The 25,938-nt window shown below is 47.1% G+C and overlaps 1 protein-coding gene across 6 annotated transcripts in view; it reads right to left on the bottom strand.

Moving 5' to 3' along the window:
- The window catches only part of FRMD5 (FERM domain containing 5), a gene marked incomplete at its 3' end in the record, with an annotated part of 291,342 nt that overhangs the window by 63,415 nt on the left and 201,989 nt on the right, over window positions 1–25,938 (bottom strand). For all 6 annotated transcript variants that reach the window (XM_084641253.1, XM_084641249.1, XM_084641250.1 and 3 more), the window contains exons 2-4: window positions 17,687–17,791; window positions 8,746–8,788; window positions 7,482–7,560 (exon numbers count right to left, since the gene is read on the bottom strand). In XM_084641253.1, coding sequence (XP_084497379.1) covers window positions 7,482–7,560; window positions 8,746–8,788; window positions 17,687–17,791 — 227 coding nt within the window. The remainder of the gene's footprint in view (window positions 1–7,481; window positions 7,561–8,745; window positions 8,789–17,686; window positions 17,792–25,938) is intronic.

The following is a 25,938-nucleotide window of genomic DNA, read 5'->3' as shown; positions in this document are numbered from 1 at the left end:
CAAGGGATGGTATGCAGTGGGCTGGACTAGAAGACCTCCTGAGGTTCCATTCAGCCCTACACGTCTATGGTTCTATGAATGCTGGAATATATTTAGCCCTTCCAGAAAGCCTACTTAATTCTGGAAGAACTTAGTTTTGATCTTGACTATCCATCTTTGATGTTTAAAGACGTACAGAGAGGCCTGTGCAATATGATTCCTCAAATGCCAGTGGGAAAAACATCAGATGGCCGAGGGGACCAGCAGAGGGATTTAGAGCCTTCCACCTTCAGGTCACTGAGCCTAATCAAGCCCACGTCCGTGACCACTGAGCTTTGTCTCCACCTGGCAACCATGGAGGGCATACGGAAATAAGTCTTGTGGTCTTGTAATTTCTAGAAGACATGCAGCTACCTCACTCAGCAACTGCACGTGATTTGAGGATACAAAGGGGAAACAGCTTGTGCTGCTGTCCCTGGTTTTACTCCATACAGAAATGGAGGCATTCGTTCGCCAGGGCTGTCAATCTAATGCCTTTAATTAGCACTACCTTCATCTACAAATTAAAAAAGCAAAGGACCCCTCATCAATCTATTACGCCAGCAGTTAGTAAACAACTTTTCTAATCCCAGCATCACCCTCCCCGCCCCGTGTCCTCTGCTCCATCAGCAGTCTGTTGACCATCACCTGTGGCGATTTCAGGTTCTTTTACAACATACACATGTAGGACAAGAAAATTAGTCAATAAGGGCTACTTCTAAAGAATAAAAACCGGTACTCAGGTTTCATATGCAAGAGTTAAAAGCTGATGGGTGCAAATTGGTAACTGCATAGCAAAATATGCATCTGAATGCACAGAATGGGTGTCTTCACACGCACCCATCTGCACGTACAGTGATCTATTTGCAGACACCTGATCACATTTGCATACACAACTTAACATGTCATTTTGCAGATTTGACCCTCAACATTTTTGTTTCCTTAGGTCCAGGAAATAAATACATATCTCCACAGAATACTCTGATCACTGTCAGGTAGATTGGAATAGACTCGTGCCCCAGTTCTCTTAAATTAGGTTTGTTTCCCAAAATGTTTGTCTCCTTTTGACTAGATCTGGGATGTAGTCAAGAAAAACTCTCTCACATTTACTCTTTCAAATGTTGTTTCTCCAATTTATAAACCTGTGTTCAGGATTTGATTGCATTCACTGGCAGGAAATCATGAAATTAGGATGTTCAATAAAGTTTACAGAAGCCTCACTATAACAAATAAAACAAAACTATTTCAGCCCCAAAGGGTATGGTATGAAATGGGCCCAGAGTATGTAGAAGCCATTTAAACACGAAATTGTCCCCGTTCTCTTTAGCCAGCAGATCTGTAATTCAAGTGGACACATCCCCAACCCGTACTTCCCATTAAATAGGTTTGGATCCGTGTGATCAGTCTGGCTGTTTACTTGTGTTCTGTAAACGATTAAATCACAGCAGCGACTGATGGTAGCTTCTAAGGTTCAACTTCTCATCTGTACCAGTCAGCTGAGAACCCAGCTGTTCCAAGGTGCCACTGACCATGGAAACGCTGGCTGTAGCCCGGATCCAGCCGTCTCTGGGTCATCATCTCCTTACCCCAGAGCACAGGACAGGCACCTTTACCCAAGTTTAATTCAGTACTCGCTCCCTTGATAAAGGAGACCCCCGGCTTTGCAAGCGTCCATGCCTGGGTCCAGAGAGGCTTGCTTTGAAGCCTTCGCCAGCTAAGAATGTTCTCCACACCCGACTCTTTCCATATCACCTCTGTCACAGCGCACCAGTGCAGGGAATGTTCACACTCAGCCATGCACTGGAACCATAGACCAATATCCAACTGATCTTAAAATTAACCACAATAAAAGTGAAATTAAACAGAGCTAAACAATAGATTCTGCAAAAGCTTCTGACACACTTTAGCAGTGCCCTGCCATCCCACTTCCACACTTTTGGTTCCTTATCCCTTTCTCTGAGATAGAAATGTTGTTGCATGCTTCAGTGCTTAAGATCCTAGTAGAAAGCGATGGAAAACATCTACTGTATTGTTGAGACCACCCCCCAGCAAGGACAGGGTCTAGTCTCCCACTAGCTGATATTATATTGATTTTACACGTTGTCTTAGCCAAACATTTCATGACGTAGGGAAAAAAGCGAAGTCTCGGGTGCTAGAATGCTGACACCAATTTCCCCTTTATTTCCAAGGAGGGAACAACTAGGCATTGGAAACAGCTTTGAAGATTTCTCACCTTTGCCGCAATGCAAAATATATTGTGTTGTTTACCTGAAACTGAAACATGTCTCACCAACGTCTCTATATTCTCTTTCCTGTCAACTTCACCCTCTCTCACGGCAAATCCTAATTCCTTTGGACACCTTATTTTCCAAACTTGTTAGGACACAGATGTGTGTTTGGAATTTGTTCTGTCTGAAAGAGTAATTACACTTTGGACAGAGTGGACAGTGTTGTAAACAACTCTACCCAATAGCTGCTTTTGGCAGAATTATTTGTTAATGATGCTGTTCTGTTCCAATGTGCTCAATTAACATTTGTGCTACCCTCCTTTCTGGAGAGCCAAGAGGATATTTAGCATATTAAACACTGCCTACTGCAAAGACCTCTTAAAAAATTGAAGTCATTTTTAATAAACTCCACATCATACTATACCTCCCCTCCCCCCACCTGAGATCTGCAGCACAGAAAGAGAGGAACATCCATTTCTCTGAAGATGACAAAAAGCATTCATCAAGGTCTTTGGACTAAATGTATTGCCTGGGAAGTGTCCAATTTACTGAACCCAGCTCTCAATTCCCCATCTCATTCTGCCTCAGCTCTGCTTTACAGCAGCCTTCTAAAAAGACAAGATTATAAGGCAGGAATCGAGCATCCGAACCATCTCAAAGCGCAGCACTGACAGCTGCATTTGTTTCGCGTTCAGGTGGTGGGACAGGCTTTTTGCCATTCCTTGACTTATTATCCATCTGCAGCATCTGGGAACAGGTGCGCCTTCCTTGTAGCAGGCAGGAAAGAAGAGTGGAAGGGACTCACAGCTGGCTTGCAGGCAAGTTAACACTGTGCAAGTGGCAAGGAGAAAGGGGAATCATGGGGAACAAATGTCAGAATTAGCCAGTTTTGGAATTGTTGTATTGGCCTGATAGCCGCGTGCTGTAACTTTCATTATTAAAACTGCACGTCTGGAAATTCTTCACACCCCAGAACCAAAGACATGCTCCTGAAACAAACCTGCCTGTTTTTCTGTTTGCTCCAGCTGGACAAAGGGCACAAACGAGGGTAGGGCTCCTACAATCACACAGTCTGGAATGGACACAGTCTCCTGCTCCCTCCCTGCCCAGCCAGTGCTCCTCTAGAACCTGTTCCCATCGAAATCAAGGAGAGTTGTGCCATTCGCTTCATGGAAGCAGGATTGAGCCCTTACTGCCTTGAGTGTTAGAGTTAAAGGGACACTGCCAGCTACTCATAAGCATTTCCCCCCTCTGCTTTTCCTATCGCTTCTTAGAAGCCTGGAAATAAACCAGCTCTCCCTCAATGCATACAGCGGACAAAGAACAAACATCTAGAGGGGACGTGCAGTGGAAATAAGCAAGTAGCAGGGCTGTTCATCTGGCTCCATCGTTTAAGCAGAAGAAGCAGATCAGTGCCTGCATTGGCCATCAATTTGCTGCAAACAACATACAAGGAGATAGTCAGGCTAACAGAACCAGCTATGAAAAGGTTAGACAAAGAGCCCTGGAGACAAATAACAAGCCCCGCTGGGGGCTCAGGAAGGGCGTGTTTAAACAGGTCATTAGATCTGGGAGTGAATCTTGAGTATTGGAAAGCAGGAAACACCCCACCCTCTTCGAAAAGGCAAAGAAACAAAGCAGGAAATCTTTGGTCCTGTGATTAACAGCTCTTCTGATGAGACCTTTGGAAAATGACTAGCGATGGCCTAAGAGATCTCTCCCAGCTCTGTCTTCTATGATGGACTGGAGACAACGGGAACCAAAGGTAGCATTTCCAAGAACACCACCTTGCGGTAGCTCGTGGCAATACGCTCCACTACCACAGCAAATTCTAGCGTGAAAAGCTCAGCTCTCTGGGTTTGGTGCATCGCAGCTACTGTGACCTGTTGTGTGTGAACAGAGCTGTGATGAATGTTCTTACACACATCCCAAGAGAGCAGCAAGCCAAGATGTGAAAGCGTTTGGGGGTGGTGTCAACACATGGGCAGCGTGGCTAACTCAGGCATGTTTCCTTTTCCATTTGCTAGCAAAATCTAGGAACAAATCCACATGCTGAGCCCCAAACCACCCCCCTTCTTGATGCCTACACGGACACGTGTGACAAATTCTGCACTCCCGCATGCAACCCGCTGGCATTAGCTTCCCCTCCCCTGTTCTGAAGTCACACCCAGCACTTCCTCACCTCCCTGCAGTCCTAATCACACCCAGCCTTTCACATTCAAGCCAACTTCATCTCTCACCGCTCTGCAAACTCCACCCCATTGCTTTTAAACAGTGGTGATAAATTCCAGATCAGCATTTAGTGCAATCGACCCCCTGCCAAAGACCCGTCATCTGAACGGGATGTCACAAGCGAATCTACTGTTACCTGAGCAGTATTACAAATGAGACATTGCAGCCACCGAGCCAGATTGGTCTTCCAGACGCAAGAGAATTTTAATATTTATGGCCCACCTAGAATCAGGCACATTTTGTACAAAGAGTCAACTAAGTTCAGATAAAGCGTGACTGTCTAAAGATGACTGTGAATTACCCCTAAGAGAATGTCTGGCAGCCAGCAAGGCTGGATGGGCAGCTAAAGTCTAAGTACTGAAAACAATTTAAAAACAATCAGGCTTCAGCCAGCTTAGTTACATAAATACAATACTTTTTTACGGGGGAGTTCATGTCGGATTGGCTGAGGCAAACAATAGGATTCTGCTCCGCCCCCGAAGTGAATCTAAATGCAGCATGTCAGGAACAGTGAGCAATTCAAACTCTAGTGCACCAACATCTACCAGGTAAAATGATTCAATCTGAATCAGTCATTGGATATGATAGAAACGGAGTTACCGTAATGGAATGCTGTCAGAGGATCCAGTGCCCTGCCTTGAAAATAAACGACTCAGCTTTACTCCGACACGCATGTAGCAGCGGGAGGGCATCACGCTCTGACAACATTCCAGCTCACTGAAATTCTCTCTGAAATATGCCTACCCAGCGCTCAGATTCATGGGGAGCTAGGGGTGGGGAAAATGTAAATCCCCGTGAGTGAGATGTTTCATATACTGGCATAGGGAGAAGGAGGACATTGGCTCTCCTGCCCTTCAGGAATGTTCATCATTCCCATCCTGTGGCCAGACCTTGTGGGAAATGCTGCTATTGTCCCATGACTTCATCAGTGTCCACAGGACAGGAATTCCCCCATCTGCTGTTCAAAGGCCACAGGCTTCTTACAAACACTTCAGTCCACCACTAGGCGCGTGAACCTGTGAGTGTCAAACACTCTGCTCCACAGCCAGGCATACCATGGAGACACAGGAGTAGCGGCCCATCAACTGTGCTGGGTCTGGAGCAAGTGGCTTCAGTCAACCCAAGAGAGGGCTGGATTCCCCAGATTTGATCCCGCTTAAACCTCGGGTTTCCTTCAGGTTTGTCCGAGCGAAGCTGAAATGCCAAACAAATCTCCGGATAAAACTGCCTAAATATTTTCTTTTCAGCAGCATTTTTATTCCTGGGACAAGACCACTCTGTCAGGGCTGAGTCAGCAGAGCCCAGGAGAGGCCAGCTCCACCAGCGACAGGAAAAGCATCCCTTCAATCAACCCCTGGTGGGAGTGCTGGGAACCTGCCTCCGCACATCACTGGTTAAACCTCGTGAGGTGTGGCGGGGCAGATGGGGCCCGGAAGGGGTTCTTAGCAGCCTTGACACAACTCATGCCTCATGCAGTGAAACTAGAGAGTTTCACATCCCCTTCCCTGGCTGTCACCTGGAGCCCTCCCTCCTTCCCTCCATCGACAGGACTGGCACGACTCACATGGGATTTCTCCCCCCTCCCCAAACATATGTCAACCCCCTGTCCTCCACTGACCCGAGTGTAATCTCATGACCACTTGGCCTGCTCTCCCACCTTGAACCTCCAGGGGAACAAGTTGGACCACTGCACCCCACAAAGGACCATAAAGCACCCACTATTTAGGATCTGCAGGGAGGAGGAGGTCCTAATCTTAATCAGGTGCCCAAATATAGCTGGGTCAAACATTTCCATCACATCAGGTCACCCCCATACCCCAATGCAGCACAAGAAGAAAGATCCCACCAGTTCCTTCAATCACTGCAGCTTGGAACCACGCTCCCCGCGTTCTCACATTTACCCTACTGGCCAAGGCCATGCGCCTTCCCTCCTCAGAGCAGACGATGAACTGGGGACTGAACTAAGCCAGGGTTTGCCCACCCCCAGCAGATCAGCAGCTTGGTAGCTGTGTTCCACCATCCCAGTCAGTGAAGAGACCTTTGAGGGACTGGTGAATCGCCACAGATTCACTGTTGCTGTTCCAAACTACAGAGCAACGGAGTCACCTTTCAGCAGAGACCAACCGTGGCTAAATTCAGCCTCAAAGGTGAAAGTTACAAGGAACTGAAATACCCAGGGGTTAGACTAGAACCTGTTCTGCGATCATAGCTATCATAGTCACTGTGGGTATGTCTCCACTGCACACTACGGCCCAGTTCTGAGTCTGGTTTGAACCTAAGCCCCACTTCCATCCACACACAAGACAACCTGACTCAGGTCAGCAAGCGCTCAGGATCTGGGTCCTAGGACCCTGTTAGTGGGACAGGCCAGAGTCCAAGTCATGCTGTGAAGCCCATTTATTTTGCAGCATGGATGCACCTCAAGCCACAGACCCAAGTCAGGAGGTCTGCGCAGTGCAGTGTGGACGCATTAGCACGGCTGAGACACCTGGGTCCAGCATCGTAAGCCCAGATTTACAGTGCAGGGTGGACGCTTAAGTGCAGGCCTAGAAACACCGAGTCTGCAAGCCCCGCTCTCACAGACCCAGGTTTACAAGGCAGCGTAGACGGACCCTCAGGCTCCTGCTATAATTATGACATACACTCTAAGTGCGGTGTTCTGGCAACTCAATCTTCTTAACAGACTGTCGTGGAAGTTCAAGCTAGTGAGTTTAAATCAACAGCTAATGATAAACATCCGCTGTGGCGGGATGACTTTGCAAGTCAATAAAATGCTTCCAGTGTATAGTAACAGTATTGTCATGCTTCTTTATACACAAACACGGTGGGTCACACTGACTGGTTCTGTTTAGGAAAATCTGACAATTCATAGATGGCTCTGTAACTCACAACAGACACAAAACTTTTCAGGTTGCGAAGCTCCAAGCGTGTCTGACCTTTAACAATACCTTCTGGGAGCACCCAACGCAAACCCCATTCCATGGCTACTAGCTTCAGTCTTACCTGGTTATTTCCTCTTTCAGAGCAGCAGGGTCAGTGGGATAAAACTTCACACGAAAACACATGGTGAAGGGAGGCTGGGCTGCAGTGTAAAATGACAATGTACAGTCACCTGAATTGTATCCATTGAGAGCAAATACACCAGCATCTTCCTCAGCTATTAACTCAAATAAAGGAGCTATTCAAATCTTTTTCAGGACCAGATCTGGCTCCTCAGTTACATATCCCCCCAAAGCACAGACAGAGCATTCATTAACAATAAGGGCAGTTGTGATCACAACTCCCCATGCACCAAGAGAAAGAATGGGCCTCAAGCACCTCCCTTTGTCATAAAGGCAAAAGAATTCAATGGGAAAGCTAAAAGCCCTCCTTTGCCCCCCTGTTTTGCGCAAGGATTGTGGCGTAAATAGCAATCTAGAGTCCCCCAGTGTTTCTAGACACCTAAGAATACATGGAGAACACTGCTTGAAATCTGAATGGCCTGTTTATCTGCCCCCCCCATCCCTACCAACACAAACACAGTACACACACACACACACACACCCCATGTACACTTTATAGGCTAGACTGTGAGCAGGTCTTCACAGCCACAGAGGGCGGGAAGCATCAGAAAGATGATCCTCACCCACCTTCACCTTAGCCAAGCAAGGGCTGCTCATGACAGCAGTCACTGTGCCCCCACACTTGGCTTCCACCCTACAAACAGGATGCCAAAGACAATGGAGGCGGACAGGGAGGGGATGGGGTTTCTGCCACACAATGCCCATGGCTCCTCCTGCATTGGCCCATGGAGCAGAGGGACAGCTTGGGGTGAGGGGCACGATCTCTAAAACACAACTCAAGGAATAACGGGGCATTTCCAAAGGGGGTTTTCATTGGGCTCCATGGCTGTGTCGACAGTACATGTCACTGTATCTGTTGTGTGGGCAAAACAGGTGGGCTTGCAAATTGTTATTTGCACCCCTGAATCATTTTTCCATGCAGTTACCTGTTTTGTTCAAGCAAACACAGATTTTGCATGTGCAAAATGGACATACTTACATTGGCACAAGAAGGGTGGCTTAATGAAAATGTACCCCAGAGAGAATTATTTCATTGTCAACGTAACAGAGATACTCAGAAGGGTACATTCGCTAGGTGATGCACAGGGAATAAGCCACACAAGTCAAGTTTCTGAACCAGAGGCAAATGCTTATAAAATTAAGGGGAGCATGCATAGTCTCCACAGGACATCTTCATACAGATGCACAGTAAATGCAATACTCACCTCTCATCTGCTTCACGACAGACTTTGTAAACTCCAACCAATGCTGAAATGAAAAAGAAAGATTTTTTTTTTAAAAAAAGGACCAGTAACAAATACCCTCACGTTCATGTTGCAATGCCTCCCCTTTGGGGTAAAAATAAAAGAAATAGAAAAAAACAGGTTGAAACAGAGGCATGTTTCTTTGAATGACCAATACGTGATACAGAGAAAGAGGTAACCATGCAGCAAGTTTAAAACGCGGGGGCCTGATATTCCACTGCCTCACATCTTCTATCGTTATCTACACCTGTGCAAGGCAGGCATACAACATGAACAGGCTGTACAGGTTTGCCATGGGTGTCAATAGCCAAACAAAGGGTAAGGCAGTAGGGTATCAGACCCTAACGTGTCAGACGCAAATCCCCATCACTACAACGACCAGCCACTGGGATCCTGAGTTTGTCAAAATACCTGGAATATTTTAGGAACATTTGCTCAACCAGCTGCGCTGCAAGCAAGGCTGAGAAAAATGCCTGATCCCTGGAATAACGAGAACTCATTCCTGCTCCCGTGGAAGCTCCTGAGAGTTCTACCACTGACGTCAGTGGGAGCAGGGTAAGTCTTCTTCTAGTCTGGCCACATGCTCACAACGTAGTTCATGCCAGCTCACATGGGGGTGGCAAAATCTAAGAAATCAGTAGGTGAAACTGATACCTCACAACTGACAACGTTCCACCCAGAGCAGGCAGTGCCGCTTCCCTACGACCTCTGTGGGGCGACAGCTTGCAGTAGAAATGGAGTCGGAAGAGGCAGCCTCCGATACCATGGGCAGGGCTAGCAGACAATCTGAAAAGCCAAACCTCCATCCCACTACAGTGGGGTTTAACCCTGACAAGGACAGTACACCTGGAAGAGCCAGCTGCTGCTACGTGCTGGGACAGTTGGAAATCACTGGGCCCAGCCATGCGGATCATATAGTCATGATGGGTGCCTCTGAGCAGGCCAAGCAAGGAATCCGCGACATGGCATGGCTCATCTGAGTGGGGCAGCAAGGACTGAGGTTTGCTCTGAAAGCTGTCCCACCTCCAGCTGCTATCCCAGCAAAGCACACAGCCCCTGGCTAGCCCGGTCACTCTGTCCTCAGACTGCCCAGACTCCTAGAACCCGCAGCCGGAGAGACTATTGTAAGCAGAGTCAGGATGAGCTCCACCCTGACATCTGGTGGTGAGGTGTGGCAAGTTGTGGAAAAGAACTTCAGGGGCCGATCTCATTTGCATAGGCACACCCACCCCACCTAGAATGAGTCCATAGCTGCCCAAATGGTCACTTTGGCTGCTGTGGGATCCCCAGTGTCTCTGTTATTGGGGCAGGAAGAATAAATTGTTATTACCCTGATTATGGGAATCAAGGACAGTGGAACTGTACTTGGCCTTTTGTTATGACGGAGGGACTCGCCATCAACTAAGTAGCACTCGCTAGGCAAGGGACATGGGTTCCAAAACTCTGTGAATTGAGAGAGAAGCTTGAGACAGGTATTTGTACCTGGTAGCGTGGGCCCCTTTGTGAGGGCCTGAAACACCAATTGCACCTCTGTCTCTCTCCACTGTGGAATGTCAGAGCTAATTTGGGGCCTATTAAGAGTCTAGCTACAGGTACTGTGCTGAATTCACTTTGGCCTTATGGTGCAGCAGCACTAAGGCTCCTGCTACTCCCAGCTGAAGTTACCAAAGAGCTGAAATCACTGTGCCAAGTAGTGGGGAGCCTGAAGATGCAGAGCGGTTTGTGAGACAGCTGGCGGAGCGGAGTGGTTTGTGAGACAGCTGGCGGAGCGGAGCAGCTTGTGGAGTGGATCAGAGTGAAGAGCTGTGGGGCAGTCAACTTCAGGTCATGTAAGGTGCCCCTTACCTCTTTCCTTCTCCACCCCACATTTTAACCCAGACTGGGGAGTAACACTCTGCAGATGAACTTTTGAACTCTGGAGCTGGACTTTTGGGGTGGTTGGATTTTTTTTTTGACTTTGGGTGATTTCTGGATTGCTAGACTCAAGGTTTGGGTTGTGGGACTCAAGAACCTGAGGGAAAGGATGTGGTCCAATTTGCTGGGGGGGGGGTCTTTGCTCATGGTTTGGTTGATGACCCCTAGTTGTGGTGTTTTCCCAATTTAATGCTGATGTCGTTTACCTCCTGTTATTAAAGATTCTCTGCTACACCGAGATGCTTGCAAGAGGGGAAGTATTGCCTTTTTGAGGCACCCAGGGGTGTGTGTAAGATTTTCCCAGGTCACTAGGTGGGGGCTCGAGCCAGTTTTGCATTTGCTTTGATAAGAGGGAACCCCTGTGTACTGAGCCCAGCCCTTGCTGCTATCAACTTGGCCTGGCAGAAGGGTTACACTATGACCGGGATGCAGTGGGCATTTCTGGCAGAGCACTCTGATGGGTCTGACTTGAACCACCTTATTTCCCAAAGGAAGACCCCCACCTTTGTTTAAGTTGTCCCCTCTCCGCTCCTTCTCAGGGCAGCACTCGCTTGGCTGCTCCCCCCGGGTCAGTTGGGGGGCATCCCCTGACCTGCAGTTTGCAGGGCCTCTGATCAGCACTAAATATGGCAGGGAATAAGATGGCATCAGTGGATATAAAGTGTCTCCCCAGCGTCAGAGTCTCTGTTTAAAATCCACCCTCTTGCACAGAAAAATCTTTCAAGGCATTTCCTTCCCTCTGGCGTCCTCGGGGGTGGGGAGCAGAGGAGTTGGAGGGAGAATTTCCCTCTCTCCCTAGTGTGTGACCAGCCAGCAGTTTCCCCTCTGCCCTTGCTCCTTTAGACCCCGGGAACCCAAGAGACCACGTTACATTTCTATTACAATTCTTGCTCTGCGCTCCGCCGAGATGGAGAAGGTTTGCCACACTTCCTCTCAGCTGTACCATTACATCTGACTAGGTATCACCATCTGTCATAAATATAAAGGGAAGGGTAAACCCCTTTGAAATCCCTCCTGGCCAGGGGAAAGCTCCTCTCACCTGTAAAGGGTTAAGAAGCTAAAGGTAACCTCGCTGGCACCTGACCAAAATGACCAATGAGGAGACAAGATACTTTCAAAAGCTGGGAGGAGGGAGAGAAACAGAGGGTCTGTGTCTGTCTGTAGTCGTCTTGGCCGGGGACAGAACAGGAATGGAGTCTTAGAACTTTTAGTAAGTAATCTAGCTAGGTATGTGTTAGATTATGATTTCTTTAAATGGCTGAGAAAAGAATTGTGCTGAATAGAATAACTATTTCTGTCTGTGTATCTTTTTTGTAACTTAAGGTTTTGCCTAGAGGGGTTCTCTATGTTTTTGAATCTAATTACCCTGTAAGATATCTACCATCCTGATTTTACAGGGGGGATTTCTTTATTTCTATTTACTTCTATTTTTTATTAAAAGTCTTCTTGTAAAACACTGAATGCTTTTTCATTGTTTTCAGATCCAAGGGGTTGGGTCTGTGGTCACCTATGCAAATTGGTGAGGCTTTTTACCAAACCTTGTCCAGGAAGTGGGGTGCAAGGTTTTGGGAGTATTTTGGGGGGAAGGACGCGTCCAAACAGCTCTTCCCCAGTAACCAGTATTAGTTTGGTGGTGGTAGCGGCCAGTCCAAGGATAACGGGGGTAATATTTTGTACCTTGGGGAAGTTTTGACCTAAGCTGGTAAAGATAAGCTTAGGAGGTTTTTCATGCAGGTCCCCACATCTGTACCCTAGAGTTCAGAGTGGGGGAGGAACCGTGACACCATCCAAGTCCATTTGAGTGGGAGCGTTTTATCTTGCCGGGTTAAGCAAGAACTCTGCCAGCCGGACAGCAGTCTCTTCTGCTGGCATCTCGAAGCACTTGCCGAGGTGAAGCACAAGATAGTTGGGAAATATTTCCCCTTGCTTTATTAGCTGCAGCATCCCAAGGTCAGGTGCAGGTTTCCATTTGCGACAACAGATCAGTCAGGTTACGTGTCAAACACATTAATCTTCGGCTTGGGCACCTTCCATTAGCTGGTGTCTGCAGCTCTGTATCACCTGACGGTCTGATTCCTTACAGAGCACAGCAAGCTGACAGGACCCTGTCAATGTCTAGGCCCATGGGTTACACCCACGTGTTCTAGCTGGACACGTGCTTTGTGTTGTGAAAACAGACATCTATCACTCCAATTCTGAATGATTAAAACCAAAGCCCAAAGTGGGGTACTTTTAGGCCTGGTCTACACCCAACATGTAGGTTGACCTAGCTACATTGCTCATACCACGGAGACGTTGTTAAGCCGACCTCAGCCCCAGTGAAGACTCCTGTTGATCTAGCTCCCGCCTCTCAGAGGGATGGAAGACACCCACAGGTTCAGCTGCAGCATTTCTAGCGTGGGCGTACCCTTAGTATCGATCCTGCACTATAAACATGTACACCAACACCTGCACGCGTGCTGTGACAAACCCCTCCCTATCTGAGAAACTGCCTCTTTCAAATCGCAGCGGGAGGATTTTGCAGCTACGCCCCAAGCCTGCTGGATCTCTCCCCCTGTCCTGCACAAACCCCTCTCTTTTAAAGGGATGATTCTTGTTATTTAACTGTGCTGCCGTGCCAGAGATACAGGCAAACAGCGCTGGGATGTACGATCAGCTCAGCTGCATCTGCAAAATGCCTTTTCCCCTTGGCACTGCCTGGACTGATAGATTGAAATCCCCCAGCATAAGCTGGGGGGTCAAAAAAAGCTCACCTTTCATTATAACGTGACAGAGCAGGTTACACCTGAGGCCTGTCTTTCCGGAGTGACTCTGACAGCACCTTCCAAAAAGAAGCCCGAGGTCCTTACTGCAGCAAGGGTTTGCTACCATCGCTGCTCAGGTCTGTGGCCCAACTTAAAGGGAGATGCAAGAAACGGAAAGATTTCCCTCGGCATGAAGAGGGGGCTAACAGATGCCTGGGGAGAGGTACCACCACATAGCAGAGGAAAATGACATCACAGCCGTCACGGGACAGGTCAGTGAACACAAAACATTGCAGGCAGCGTGAAGAACCATCCTGAGGAAACAGCAGGCCCGCCCCAGGAGCCAGGAGCTCAAAGTACACCGGCAGTGCCATCGCCGGAGAAGCCGTTCGTACGAGACATGCAGCACATGGCACACCCCAGCGAGGGCAGCACGCCGCCCCGCCCCTTTCCTCGAGAGGGGCTCGAGCTCTTGGAGGCCTTCGCTGAGTCCTTGCGGAGGGAGAATTTCTTTGGGTGACCAAGGGAGGAATGGGATTGCATGAAGGGAAAGGAAATGTCAGCAGCGCGTCAGGAAAAACCTTCCCCAACAGCGAGCGGTGTCTGAGATCCCCCAGGGAAGTGGGGAAAGTCCCATCACCTGGAACACTTCACACTGGATCAGATAAACACCAGGACACCTCTGGTAGGGGAGGACCCTCGCTCCAGCTGGGGTAGGCTCAGGGCACCCGTCATCAGAAGCCATCACCAATTTCTAAGATTTTTATGGTATGAGAAAAATTTCAAAACCACTGTTTCTTCTGTTTCTGGCTCCACAGTCTCTCAAACCACCCTTTCTAAACTGCTGACGGTTTGTAGCTATGCAGAACAGTTTCCTTGCCAAGCCTGGCCATACTCCGCAAATAAATACGTTTGCAATAAATATCAGATACTTTTTCTGTATGGCCCAGAACTCTCTGCCAGGCATGTGCTCGGCTGGTACAATCACACTTCCTGGAGCCTGCGAACACTGGAGTCAGCTTTGTGCCTCCTAATTCACCCCAGACACACTGAGAAGGCAGCACGCAAGCCTGGCTGCACATCCGTTTCCAGCAAGCCCCTACAGCTGCCCACGCCTCAGATCAGTCACGTCACTGAGCAGCAAGGGTTTGCTTTCCAAGAAGAATTATTTACTTGTGTATCAGTGATAATGGATTGAGGAGGCCGCCCCATTCATCAGGTGTTCAATGCGGTGCTCGTAACTGAGAAATGCAAAGCCTCGACAGCTCTTTAATAACAAAACGGCCACATTTTAACTGCAGAGGTTAAAATGATTCCTGCTCAGCCCCCTCGATTCTGGTCACACTGAAGCCAGTCTGACACTGGGGTCACTCCACTGAACTCTGTGATGCCTCCCATCATACTACACACCAGCCCATTGTACCCTTTAACTGCAACGGCTTTAATGGGCTCAGAACACCCCCGAGAAAAGCAATGACAAAAAGGAGGACATTAACACAACCCAAGGGTGCTGGTGACCCTCTGAGGCCAACCCTGCCCATTTCGAGGGTCGGGGTCCACCTGACCAGCTCTTTTTGAACTCTGCATCCAGAATCTTCCAGGCCTTAACAATGCCATAACCCCACACACAGCCACGTGAGTTGTCCAACTCAGTGCACAACTTCAGCAGAGGTCCTTCTGATCTACCTGTGGTCAGTGATGTCAGGACCAAGCCCAGGGTTTTTTTCACACTAAATGCCATTATCACTTCAGTGTGGACAAGACAAAACAGCTCATGTTCTCCAGGCCTCCATCCCAACCAGTTGTGCAGACATTTCAATAGAAGAAACAATGTCACTGCTTGAATCTATTAATATGTACGGAGAAATTCCCAGAGGCACTTCTTAGCCTTTGTGTGGACTCATGGTGCATGCAATTTTCTGTAGGGTGGTCCCTTTTCAATGGCCATGCAAACAGACAACACATTCCAGTGTATCACACGCAAGGCCTTATCTGTACATATATTTAAAGAAGCTATTTGCCAACAAGCAGGAAAACAAAGAGGCAACACAACCAAAGCGGCAGTTAGTGATCAGTCAGAATCGCTGCAAGAAAAATGTTGCTCTCCACCGCTAAAGAGCCACCATAGTTTAGCCCATTACGAATTCAGCCGCTCCTTCAAATGAGGTTATTCATCGCCCGTGACACTGATGAGCAGGAAGAAAGGTCGGAGAGATTTCAGAGAGGAGCATGGAAGCACAAGTGCCCAGAAAAAAATTTGCAGGGTTAAAGAAAGGCATTGGGAGTCAGCTGATCACGAACACACAGGAAAGACATTGTGGCCACTGATACTGCTGCATCATTGCTAGCCAGGAATTTAGCCACGGAGGCGGGAGGCGGGGAGCACAAAACCCAGCGAGTGCCGAAGAGACAGCAAGCAGAGCCTCCTGGGCACTGGTGTGTGTTCCGCTGGGAGAGGAAAAGGAGACAAGTGAAAGACCCAAACTGCCATCCCCGTGCTTAATGGGAATTAACCATAACAGCTGTTCAACAAGGACAGCTCATGGCACCACCTCACTCTTCAGGGAGCTGCGCTGTAAGTTCTCTTCCCCTGCGTATCCTCGCTGTTTCTCTGATGCCATGATGGGTGCAAGGGGACTGAGCAGGAACAGACATTACTCCTGTTCTGAGGCTTTTGGGAAAGGTCTTAAGCTCAGCAGCAAACTCAGTGCTACCATCAGAGTAAAAACCAGTTGGGAGTTATACAGAGCTTCCAACCCATCCATTTCGGGTGCTCATGTGGCACGTGCTGTATGCGTGTACACATTCTGCATTCTTTGTGTGTTTGTAAAGGAATATTAATCTAATGTAGAAAACTAACCTTGAGAAGTGGCAGAAATAACACACACACATTTGAGTTCTTGGCGATACTGTGATATTCATTATACGTAGCCACAAAGGCACAGCTCAGCAAGTCCCTGTTCCTGCAGTAACAACCACTGTTGTGTACCCCTGCACCTGGGCAGAGTTGTTTTGACTTGAAGGGGACATTGCAAACGCGCATGGATTGGGGCTCGCAAACTGCACTGTGCGATCGGCACCCATCATCCTGCTGTCTGAAACAATCTCATGAATGCAATGCACAGCCAATTCCTAACCTAGAAGTCTTCTCTATCAAGCTTCCACATACTGTATTTTTTCTTCTCATGCTTTATTGCCCCGGGTAGCAGCTGCTCTATTTCCTACCCTAGAGGGGATTGTTGCATTTCAGTCTCTATGTGAAAATGTGGTTCCGGGGGCGGGGGGGGAGCTCAGTGGTTTGAGCATTGGCCTGCTAAATCCAGGGTTGTGAGTTCAAACCTTGAGGGGGCCATTTAGGGATCTGGGGCAAAAAAAAATTGGGGACTGGTCCTGCTTTGAGCAGGGGGTTGGACTAGATGACCTCCTGAGGTCCCTTCCAACCCAGATCTTCTGTGATTCTACTTGGTAAAGCTATCCTGAAAAAAATGGGCATTAGGAAGTTCCATGTCTGCTCCTCCTTTTCGCCCCTACCTATCTGCTCATTTTACAAATGAAAAGATTTTTTTCCTAAGTGCCAGCTCATCCTGGGATCTGTGACTCCTGCTGAGTTCTTTCTGGTTCACACATCACAGCCTAAGTGAATAATTCCGTTGCTGATGCATGAGCCAGAATGCGATCCAGCTCCCCTCTCAGAGCCGCATAGGCTCTGAAATGCTTGAGGGAACAGAAAGTGTCAAAACATACTTTTGTAATGAAAGGAAGCAGATGAGACTCCTCCCCTGGTACAGTGTGAATGAGGGAGACCTCTGGCTTTTTGATTGACAGGTGGACCACATTACCCTACCAATTAACCCATTGGGGTATATACAATTTCTCAGGCTGGTCTTCTTGCAGAACAGCAGAGATAGGAAAAGCTATAGAGAAAGACTCCTGACAAAGGGCTGGGTTGATTTCTGTTTTAAATAGTTTATTTCCCTGTTTGTTTTGCAGTGTGTCTGTTAGTCTCATGAAAAACAACAATTCTCTTTCTCTCTCTCTTTTTTTTTTTTTAATAGTGAATCACTAAGAAAAAATACCAATACAAACCCCAGACAGGAAGGGTATATTTTCCCCAGCTAAGGACTGTGACATGTACCTGGAGCAGCACTGCCTTAGAGGTTTACTGTAGGGAAAATTCCTCCAGACTATCCAAGCATGTCTTGGAAACAGATCTTAGTGTAGCTCGTAACTTGGCTGCTACTTACCCTTTGCTTGTCCGGGTCCACAAACCGAATTCCAAAGTAGTCTTTCTCCAGTAAGTTTAGGTGGTGGCAGAGAAGGTCAAACAGATACTGACCCTTGGCATCTCTCTGCAAGATAAAGAAACTGCATTTACAAATGGATAGACACACACCTGCTACGTTTAACTAAAAAGCAAAACCACAGCTCCCCTAGAGCACTGAAATACTCAACAGTACACCCAGCAAGCTTTGCTTTTGCTGAAAACAAGATGGTGAAGGATTTGCAAGTGGGAGCATGACATACCAATACGCTCGGCCATCTGAAACCTAGGATCACACCCAGGTTTGGTTTAGTCCCATTAATTTCCCTGGAGTTTTATCACAGATGAATTCATTTCAGTGGGTCACATTCTGCTCTCCCCTACACCGCAGAGAAGTCCCGTTCATGTCATTAGGGCTGCACAGGTGTAATGGAGAGTAGAACCCAGTGTGTTTTTATCTGATTGGTCCTGGCCTGAGAAATGTAAAATCGTCACACTAAGCACTCAGGATTAATATTAACAGGGATGTTTCTGGGTTATGTGAAATACCCACAACCTTTTGCAATCAAGTGGAGTCTAGCTCAGGTTGACAAAAGAAGGAAGTTCTGAGTCCAGGCTGCTCCACACCAACTTACCCTGCCTGTGTCCCAGGTTTTAGGAGAACATGTGATCTGAATGATCAGACATGCTCCAATATTATGCACAATGGAACAAACTATCAACCCTAATTGAATTATCTCCCTTCTGTTGCTCAGCTCAGACTCTACCAACTCGTGGGCCACTATTGACCGACGCCCCAATTCAGCAAAGCATTTAAGAATGTTCTTATCTTTAAGCACATGCTTAAATCCCATTGAAGTTAAATGTCTGTTAGTGCTTGCTGAATTGGGGCCTCAGTGTGGGTACTCCTCCAAGTTGCTCCAGGCTTCTGCTGGCCTGGCAGTAGATCACTCAAATGGCCCCATTTAATTTTATTTCAATCACCATCTATCGGATGGTTTCCCAATTCAATAAAAACCCCTTTCAAATGTTCACGCAGGGTGTGCCAGTATTTGCATCCAGGCAATCACACCCTCATTCCCCAACAGACTCCTTGCAGAAGAACGCTGCAGCCTGTAGTCTGACACTTCACTAGCAGGCACGTAATTTATTAGTAAGAAAACTGCTTCTAAGTAACCCTGCTTCATTTTTTCCATGGAATGGCTGTCACTGGAGCCAGTCCACCCTAATAAAGAACAATGATGATGCTCTGAAACACTGTAATTACATTCTTGGATACTTCTGAGGGAATGTTTTCACTGTTTTTTATAAACATCTTGCCAGAGATTCATGTCTGTTTTCACAAATTTCCTGCTTTTAGTAATTTTCCTTTCACTTGCTTCAATAATATTTAGCATTTATGTAGCACTTTTCAAACATTAACTCTCACAACCCCCTGTGATGCCATCCTTTGTTCACACGTGCACAACTACCTTCTCTCATAAGGTTACATAAGTCCACATTGGCCTTTAGGTCACATTGCAAGGCATATTTCTTTTTCCAAGCTTTGAGGGAGGAGGGATAGCTCAGTGGTTTGAGCATTGGCCTGCTAAACCCAGGGTTGTGAGCTCAATCCTTGAGGGAGCCATTTAGGGTTCTGGGGCAAAATTGGGAACTGGTCCTGCTTTGAGCAGGGGGTTGGACTAGATGACCTCCTGAGGTCCCTTCCAACCCTGATATTCTATGATTCTATGACCTCCTGAGGTTCCTTCCAACCCTGATATTCGATGAGGACACCTCAACTGTATGGAGGAAGGGGTTTAAACTGTTTGTAGAGCCCTGCATGGATACCTGCTCCCCGGAATAGAAAGTGGGGATATCCGCAGATTTTCAGAGCGGCAGCCATTTGTTAGCACTGGGATTAGAACTCATGAATGTCCAGTTTACAGTGCTCTGCTCAGACTGTGGCATCTCACCTCCTAATTTCTGTTGTCCAGCGTTCTACATTACGGTTCCACAGCAGAAGCTGTAAGATTACCACTCTTTTTTTAAAACAGTAAAGCAGCAGAACACTGCACTGATGCTTTTATAGATTCATAGAACTTTAAGGCCAGAAGATATGATCATTCGGTCTGGCCTCTTGCATAACACAGGCCAGAGAACCTCACCCAGTGACTTCTGCATCAAACACAACTTCTGCTTGAGCTAGAGCAGATCTTTTAGAAAGACATCCCGTCTTGGTTTAAAGACCCCAAGTGATAGAGAATCTACCGCATCCCCTAGCAAGTTGTTCCAATGGTTAACTTCCCTCGCTATTAAAAATTTGCACCTTTTTTCTAGTCTGAATTTGTCAGGCTTCAGCTTCCAGCCATAGGAGCCTTATGCCTTCATCCACTAAAGAGCCATCTAGTGTCAGAAATCGGTTCCCCACCTATGTACCTGCAGACTATGCTCAAGTAACCTCTTGGCTTTTTCTTGGATAAACTAAGCAGGTTGAGTTTCTTTAGTCTTTCACTATTTTATGATTCAAGGACTAACATTTATTTTTAACCTTGTCAAGGTTCCTTCCCCACTCTGAACTCTGGGGTACAGATGTGGGGACCTGCATGAAAGACCCCCTAGTCTTATTTCTACCATCTAAGATTAAAAACTTCCCCAAGGCACAAAATCTTTGCCTTTGGACTAGGGTATGCTTCCACCACCAAGCGCTTTAACAAAGAACCAGGGAAAAGGACCACTTGGAGTTCCTCTTCCCCCAGCTATCCCCCCAAGCCCTTACACCCCCTTTCCTGGGGAGGCTTGAGAATAAACAAGTTGAACACAGACCAGCTTGGGTTTCTTAGGACCCTAAAAACCCAATCAGATTCTTAAAAAAACAGAACTTTATTAGAAGAACAAAACAAAGATAAAAGAAACACTAAGATTAGAATGGAAGATAATCTCACAGGCAGTCAGATTCAAAACACAGAGAATCCCTCTAGGCAAAAACTTAAGTTACAAAAAAATACACATTCCCTCCAGCACAGCGAATTTATAAGCCAAAACAAAGAAAACCTAACGTATTTTCTAGCTAGATTAGTTACTATCTTTACAGGAGTTGGAAGGCTTGCATCCTTGATCTGTTCCCGGCAAAGGTATCACACAGACAGACAAAACCCTTTCCCCCCCGCCTCCAGATTTGAAAGTATCTTGTCCCCGCATTGGTCATTTTGGGTCAGGTGCCAGCGAGGTTACCTTAGCTTCTTAACCCTTTACAGGTGAAAGGATTTTGCCTCTGGCCAGGAGGGATTTTATAGCACTGTATACAGAAAGGTGGTTACCCTTCCTTTTATATTTATGACAAACCTGTTTTCGCTCTCTCCTTTTCTACTGAGATATTGAGACTAATTTCTTCTTCCCTTCCTGCTCTACACTGGTTTGCATTGCTGTGTGCTGTTAAAGTCTATATTTATCTATAACCAGCGAGTGCTTTCACAACTCCATGCTAAGGAAACACCCACTCCTAAAGGGAGCTTCTAAACATTCTAATTCATGAAAGCATTGCTGAATTACAGCAGAACTCCTTTGGAAGAACAGGATGAATATCCAGTCCAATTACCATTAAGAATAGGACAAGGCATCTACGGAAAAGTAGCAATGTTCAAACCTGGTCCGTGTAATGGCATTGATTAGCTCTGCTTCCCAGTATGGCTAAACAGAACGTTTTAAGAGGCATGGCTGGGGGGGCTAAGCCACAGTCTATTTTTTTCTGGTTCTTACAATTCAGTCCCTCCCTGAGTCACTTCAGCTAATCTGCCAAGAGGAACTGGTATTGGTTTTGGGCAGCTTCTTTAGTCAGCTGTGTGCAGGTGAAGGTGCTTCCGCTCTGCATTTGCTGCAGCAGAGATATCAAAGACACAGCGATGACTCCTGTAAGAAGCTGAATAGGCTGTCTATGAAAAACAGGTTTCTGCCCAACTACCATGCAGTTTTATAAGGTCCCACGTGCCAGGACAATTTCTAAATACAGCTAGACTGGGAATTACAGAGGAATTTTGAAGTATCATAGACCTAACACTTGGTATATTTTGAGATTATTAAAACCTGAAGCCCAGTCCTGCAAAGCCTTAGACACATGCTTAATTCTAGATAGTGAGAGTGGTACCATTGAAGTCCATGGGGCTGCAGACTGTGTATGAAGTTAGGCACAGGTTTAGGTCCTCAGCGGATAGTGCCTATATATCCTCTAGATTAGAAGTATGATTACTATTTTTCCAAAACTTTCTCCAATCCACTGCTGAAAGTTTTTTGTTGTTTTTTTTTTTTGGGGGGGGAGCCAATATTAATGTAGGACCTACAAAAATATTTGTTGCACTTGGTCTTTCTTTGTTCTCCAGCATCACTTAACTAAGGATTGGTCCATACAAAGAACTGTATCCATTTAATCAACAGTGTGATTTATTATTGATTTAGTTAACCCAGTACATCATCATCTCTGGACACGGTTGCATCAGTGTAAACCTGGCCCATAACCATTTAGTGGGTGTCAGTACATTTACAGACACAAGCTAAGTCAATGTAAGCTGCTGTTTTAAAACAATACAGAAGTGTTCGCACGAGGGGGGTGAGGTTGCACTGGTGTAACTGAATTCTTTTTTTAACTGATTTAAGATAAACGAGTGCAATTTGTGTGTATAGACAAGCCCTAAGAAACACTATTCTCAACCCTCCCAACCCCCAAGTGCTATGGACACAGAGGCAGGTGCATACAATGTCCATTTCTTGTGTTCTGGGCTCAGAAGAAAAACTAAATACTGATGGGAAAAAAAAAAGGTGTCTGTGTCTATTTCAAGATCTGTTAGGAACCGCAGGGGGAAAACTCACCATTTACCAAATCGACAAGAGACAAGATTGGATGGGAAAGAAATTACATTTCCAAATTCTGAGAGACTATTACAAATAATGATGGATTTTCAAGATAGTGCTCAGTAAAGCATTATGCTGATGACTCATTCTGTGGTATATTTTGTGGAGGGGAATATAGTGCTCATCAGTCAAGGGCTAAGAGCACCTTGGAAAGCCAGGTGCAGTGTGAACAGGATGAGCACAAGCTTCCCCACCCATCACTGCCATTGCATCCCAGTTTGGAGCGCAGCACCCATGCCAGGCCAGTTTAGAGGCTAACCTTGCTAAATGGTGCTAGATTCCTGAGGTGCTTTCATGGCTTTGATAAAATGCTGCCCTCAGACCCCACTATGAAGATCTACTTCAAGAACTCACGGACCACCTTTCAAGTCAGGCATTTGCACTCACTATCAGCATTAAGAAAACGGTTGTATTAGGACATGGGGTTCCACAAGATCCTTCAATTACCTTAAAAGTAAACCAGCTAGAGGTCCAAAAGTTCAGCTATTTATGTTCTACAGTGACCACCAACCTCTCACTGGATGAAGAACTAAATGTTTGCATTGGAAAGGCTGCCACCATCTTTAGCAGATGACCTAAAATAGCATGGAACAACTCAGAGTTTGCCAACAAGACCAAAATACTAGTGTACAAAGCTTGCGTCCTCAGCGCTCTCAAGTGTGGTGGGGAAACATGGACAACTTGTGCTCATCAGGAGAAAAGGGTGAACAGTTTCTGCCTACACTGTTTACGCCGCATACTCAACACCAAATGGCAAGATCAAGTCACCAACGCAGAGGTTCTTCGAAGGGCAAATTTACCAACCTTGACAGACCGGCTCAAGCAAAGACGACCGCGCTGGCTGGGCCATCTGAGTAGGTTTGAAGACAGACGCATACCCAAGGACATGCTGTACGGGGAGCTATCTGAGGGAACAAGAGCAACAGGACATCCCAAGCTTCGCTATAAAGACACATGCAAGCGAGATATGAAGGAATTTGGAATTGATCCTGACCAATGGGAAATCTTGGCAAGCGATAATAACAAGTGGCGCCATCGTCTCCATTAGGGTATCAAAGTCCATGACAGAAGTTGGCCCGCCAAAGCTTGAGGAGAAACGAGCCCGAAGGAAGCAAGCAGCTCCCAGCCAAGGTACAGACATTTGCAACAACTGCCAAAGATCATTCAAATCTCAGATTGGACTGTTCAGTCACATGGAACATTGCAAACCATCTACATCATAGGCTGCCATTCCCACCATCTCCTGCAGATGACAGGATACCAAAAAGAAAAAGAAAAAGAGACTGGGGCCATGTCAAGGTTCCTTCCCCACTCTGAACTCTAGGGTACAGATGTGGGGACCTGCATGAAAACCTCCTAAGCTTACTTTCACCAGCTTAGGTTAAAACTTCCCCAAGGTACAAATTAATTTTATCCGCTGACCCTGGATCTCCACTGCCACCACCGAACTCTAACTGGGTTTACTGGGAAACGTAGTTTGGACACGTCTTTCCCCCCAAAATCCTCCCAACCCTTGCACCCCACTTTCTGGGAAAGGATTGGTAAAAATCCTCACCAATTTGCATAGGTGACCACAGACCCAAACCCTTGGATCTGAGAACAATGAAAAAGCATTCAGTTTTCTTACAAGAAGACTTTTAATAGAAGTAAAGGAATCACCTCTGTAAAATCAGGATGGTAGATACCTTACAGGGTAATTAGATTCAAAACATAGAGAATCCCTCTAGGCAAAACCTTAAGTTACAAAAAAGACACACAGACAGGAATAGTCATTCTATTCAGCACAGCTCATTGGCTTTTCTCAGCCATTTAAAGAAATCATAATCTAACACATATCTAGATAGATTACTTACTAAAAGTTCTAAGACTCCACTCCTGCTCTATCCCCGGCAAAAGCAGCATACAGACAGACCCAGACCCTTTGTTTTTCTTCCTCCTCCCAGCTTTTGAAAGTATCTTGTCTCCTCATTGGTCATTTTGGTCAGGTGCCAGCGAGGTTACCTTTAGCTTCTTAACCCTTTACAGGTGAGAGGATTTTTCCTGTGGCCAGGAGGGATTTTAAAGGGGTTTACCCTTCCCTTTATATTTATGACAGGCCGTTATGCTCCTTTTCACTTCTTACCTAATTAGAACAAGAACACTCGGACCCCATGTGGTGCTGAGTGCCCTCAACGCCCGCTGAAGGTACCCACAGTGTCCGGCCCCAAGTCTCCAGAGGCAGGAAGCTGGCGTATGATGCTCCCAACCCAGCACTATGATTCCAAAATGACTGATTTCCAGAGGGCAGGTGCTCAGCATCTTCTGACGATCGGGCCCCCTTACAACGGCTCCAGTTGGGCACCCAAAAATCACAAGTCACATCCGGAAATCTCAAGCCATGCTACCTAGCCCTAGCAGTGTTCTTGGAAAAGACTCCAGGCATAAAGCTTTCCAGGGGTTTCTCTCACTGCAGTTCTTACTTACTGTAGTGGGGCGGCTGCCCCACTCCATGAAGAAAAGGGCTAGAACAGGCCAGAGACGCTGTGCAGACCAGCAGCCAATCAGCAAGGGCCTGTGGAGGGCCAATCAGGGCTAAGGAAGAGGCAGCTAATCAGGGCCGGACTGGGCCCTATATAAAGACCGCCTAGCAAAGGAGAAGGCAGTCTCTCCCTGGCTAGCAAGGGAGAAGGACTGGCTCCTGAGGTAAGGAGGTAGCACCTTAGACAGAGCAGTGCTGGGCAGGCTCGGGGAAGCAGAGGAGAGCTCCGGCCCAGTTACCTGCCAGGCTGCAGCCCCTGCTAGAAAGGGTCAAGAAGGTGCACTGGGCCAAAGGGGAAATGACCCAGGGAAGACAGGCAGACAAGAGGGGAGGGAAGAAGGGCAGAGAGAGGCTGCCACTAGAGGGTCCCTGGGTTAAAACCCAGAGTAGCAGGTGGGCCTGGGTCTCCCCTCCCCCTTGCACTGCACCTGGCCACAGAGGAGTGTGGCCAAGACAGACTGCAACTTGCCCCTGAGGTGAGGGGCTAGACTTTGGGGTTGTGGTTGGCCACTGAGGCAGGTGCAAGACAAAGGACTGTTATCTCCCCCTCCGCCCGCCCCCCTGGAAGGGGGTGAGAATGGAGAGGACACTGCTGAGTGGGGAGCAAGGTGGTTCCCAAACCAGCAGAGCAGACAACGGGCGAGACACCACGCGCAGAAGGTGCTCTGCAGCTGACAAGAGCTCATTCCCAGAGCAACCAGCAGGAGTCTCCAGCGGTGGTGAGTCGTGACCCCGTTACACTTATCAAGAGAAAAAAGAGAAAAAGCTAGGGGGCCAGATTCTGCTCTTACCTGTACCAGTGAGAATCTGGAGCCAGTGCACCACAGCCATTG

The sequence above is a fragment of the Lepidochelys olivacea genome (genome assembly GCF_965140295.1).
Source record: "Lepidochelys olivacea isolate rLepOli2 genome assembly, chromosome: 10".
Lineage (NCBI taxonomy): Eukaryota > Metazoa > Chordata > Testudines > Cheloniidae > Lepidochelys > Lepidochelys olivacea.
The sequence above is the reverse complement of the archived record's forward strand: the minus strand, read 5'-3'. Positions and strand labels throughout refer to the sequence as shown.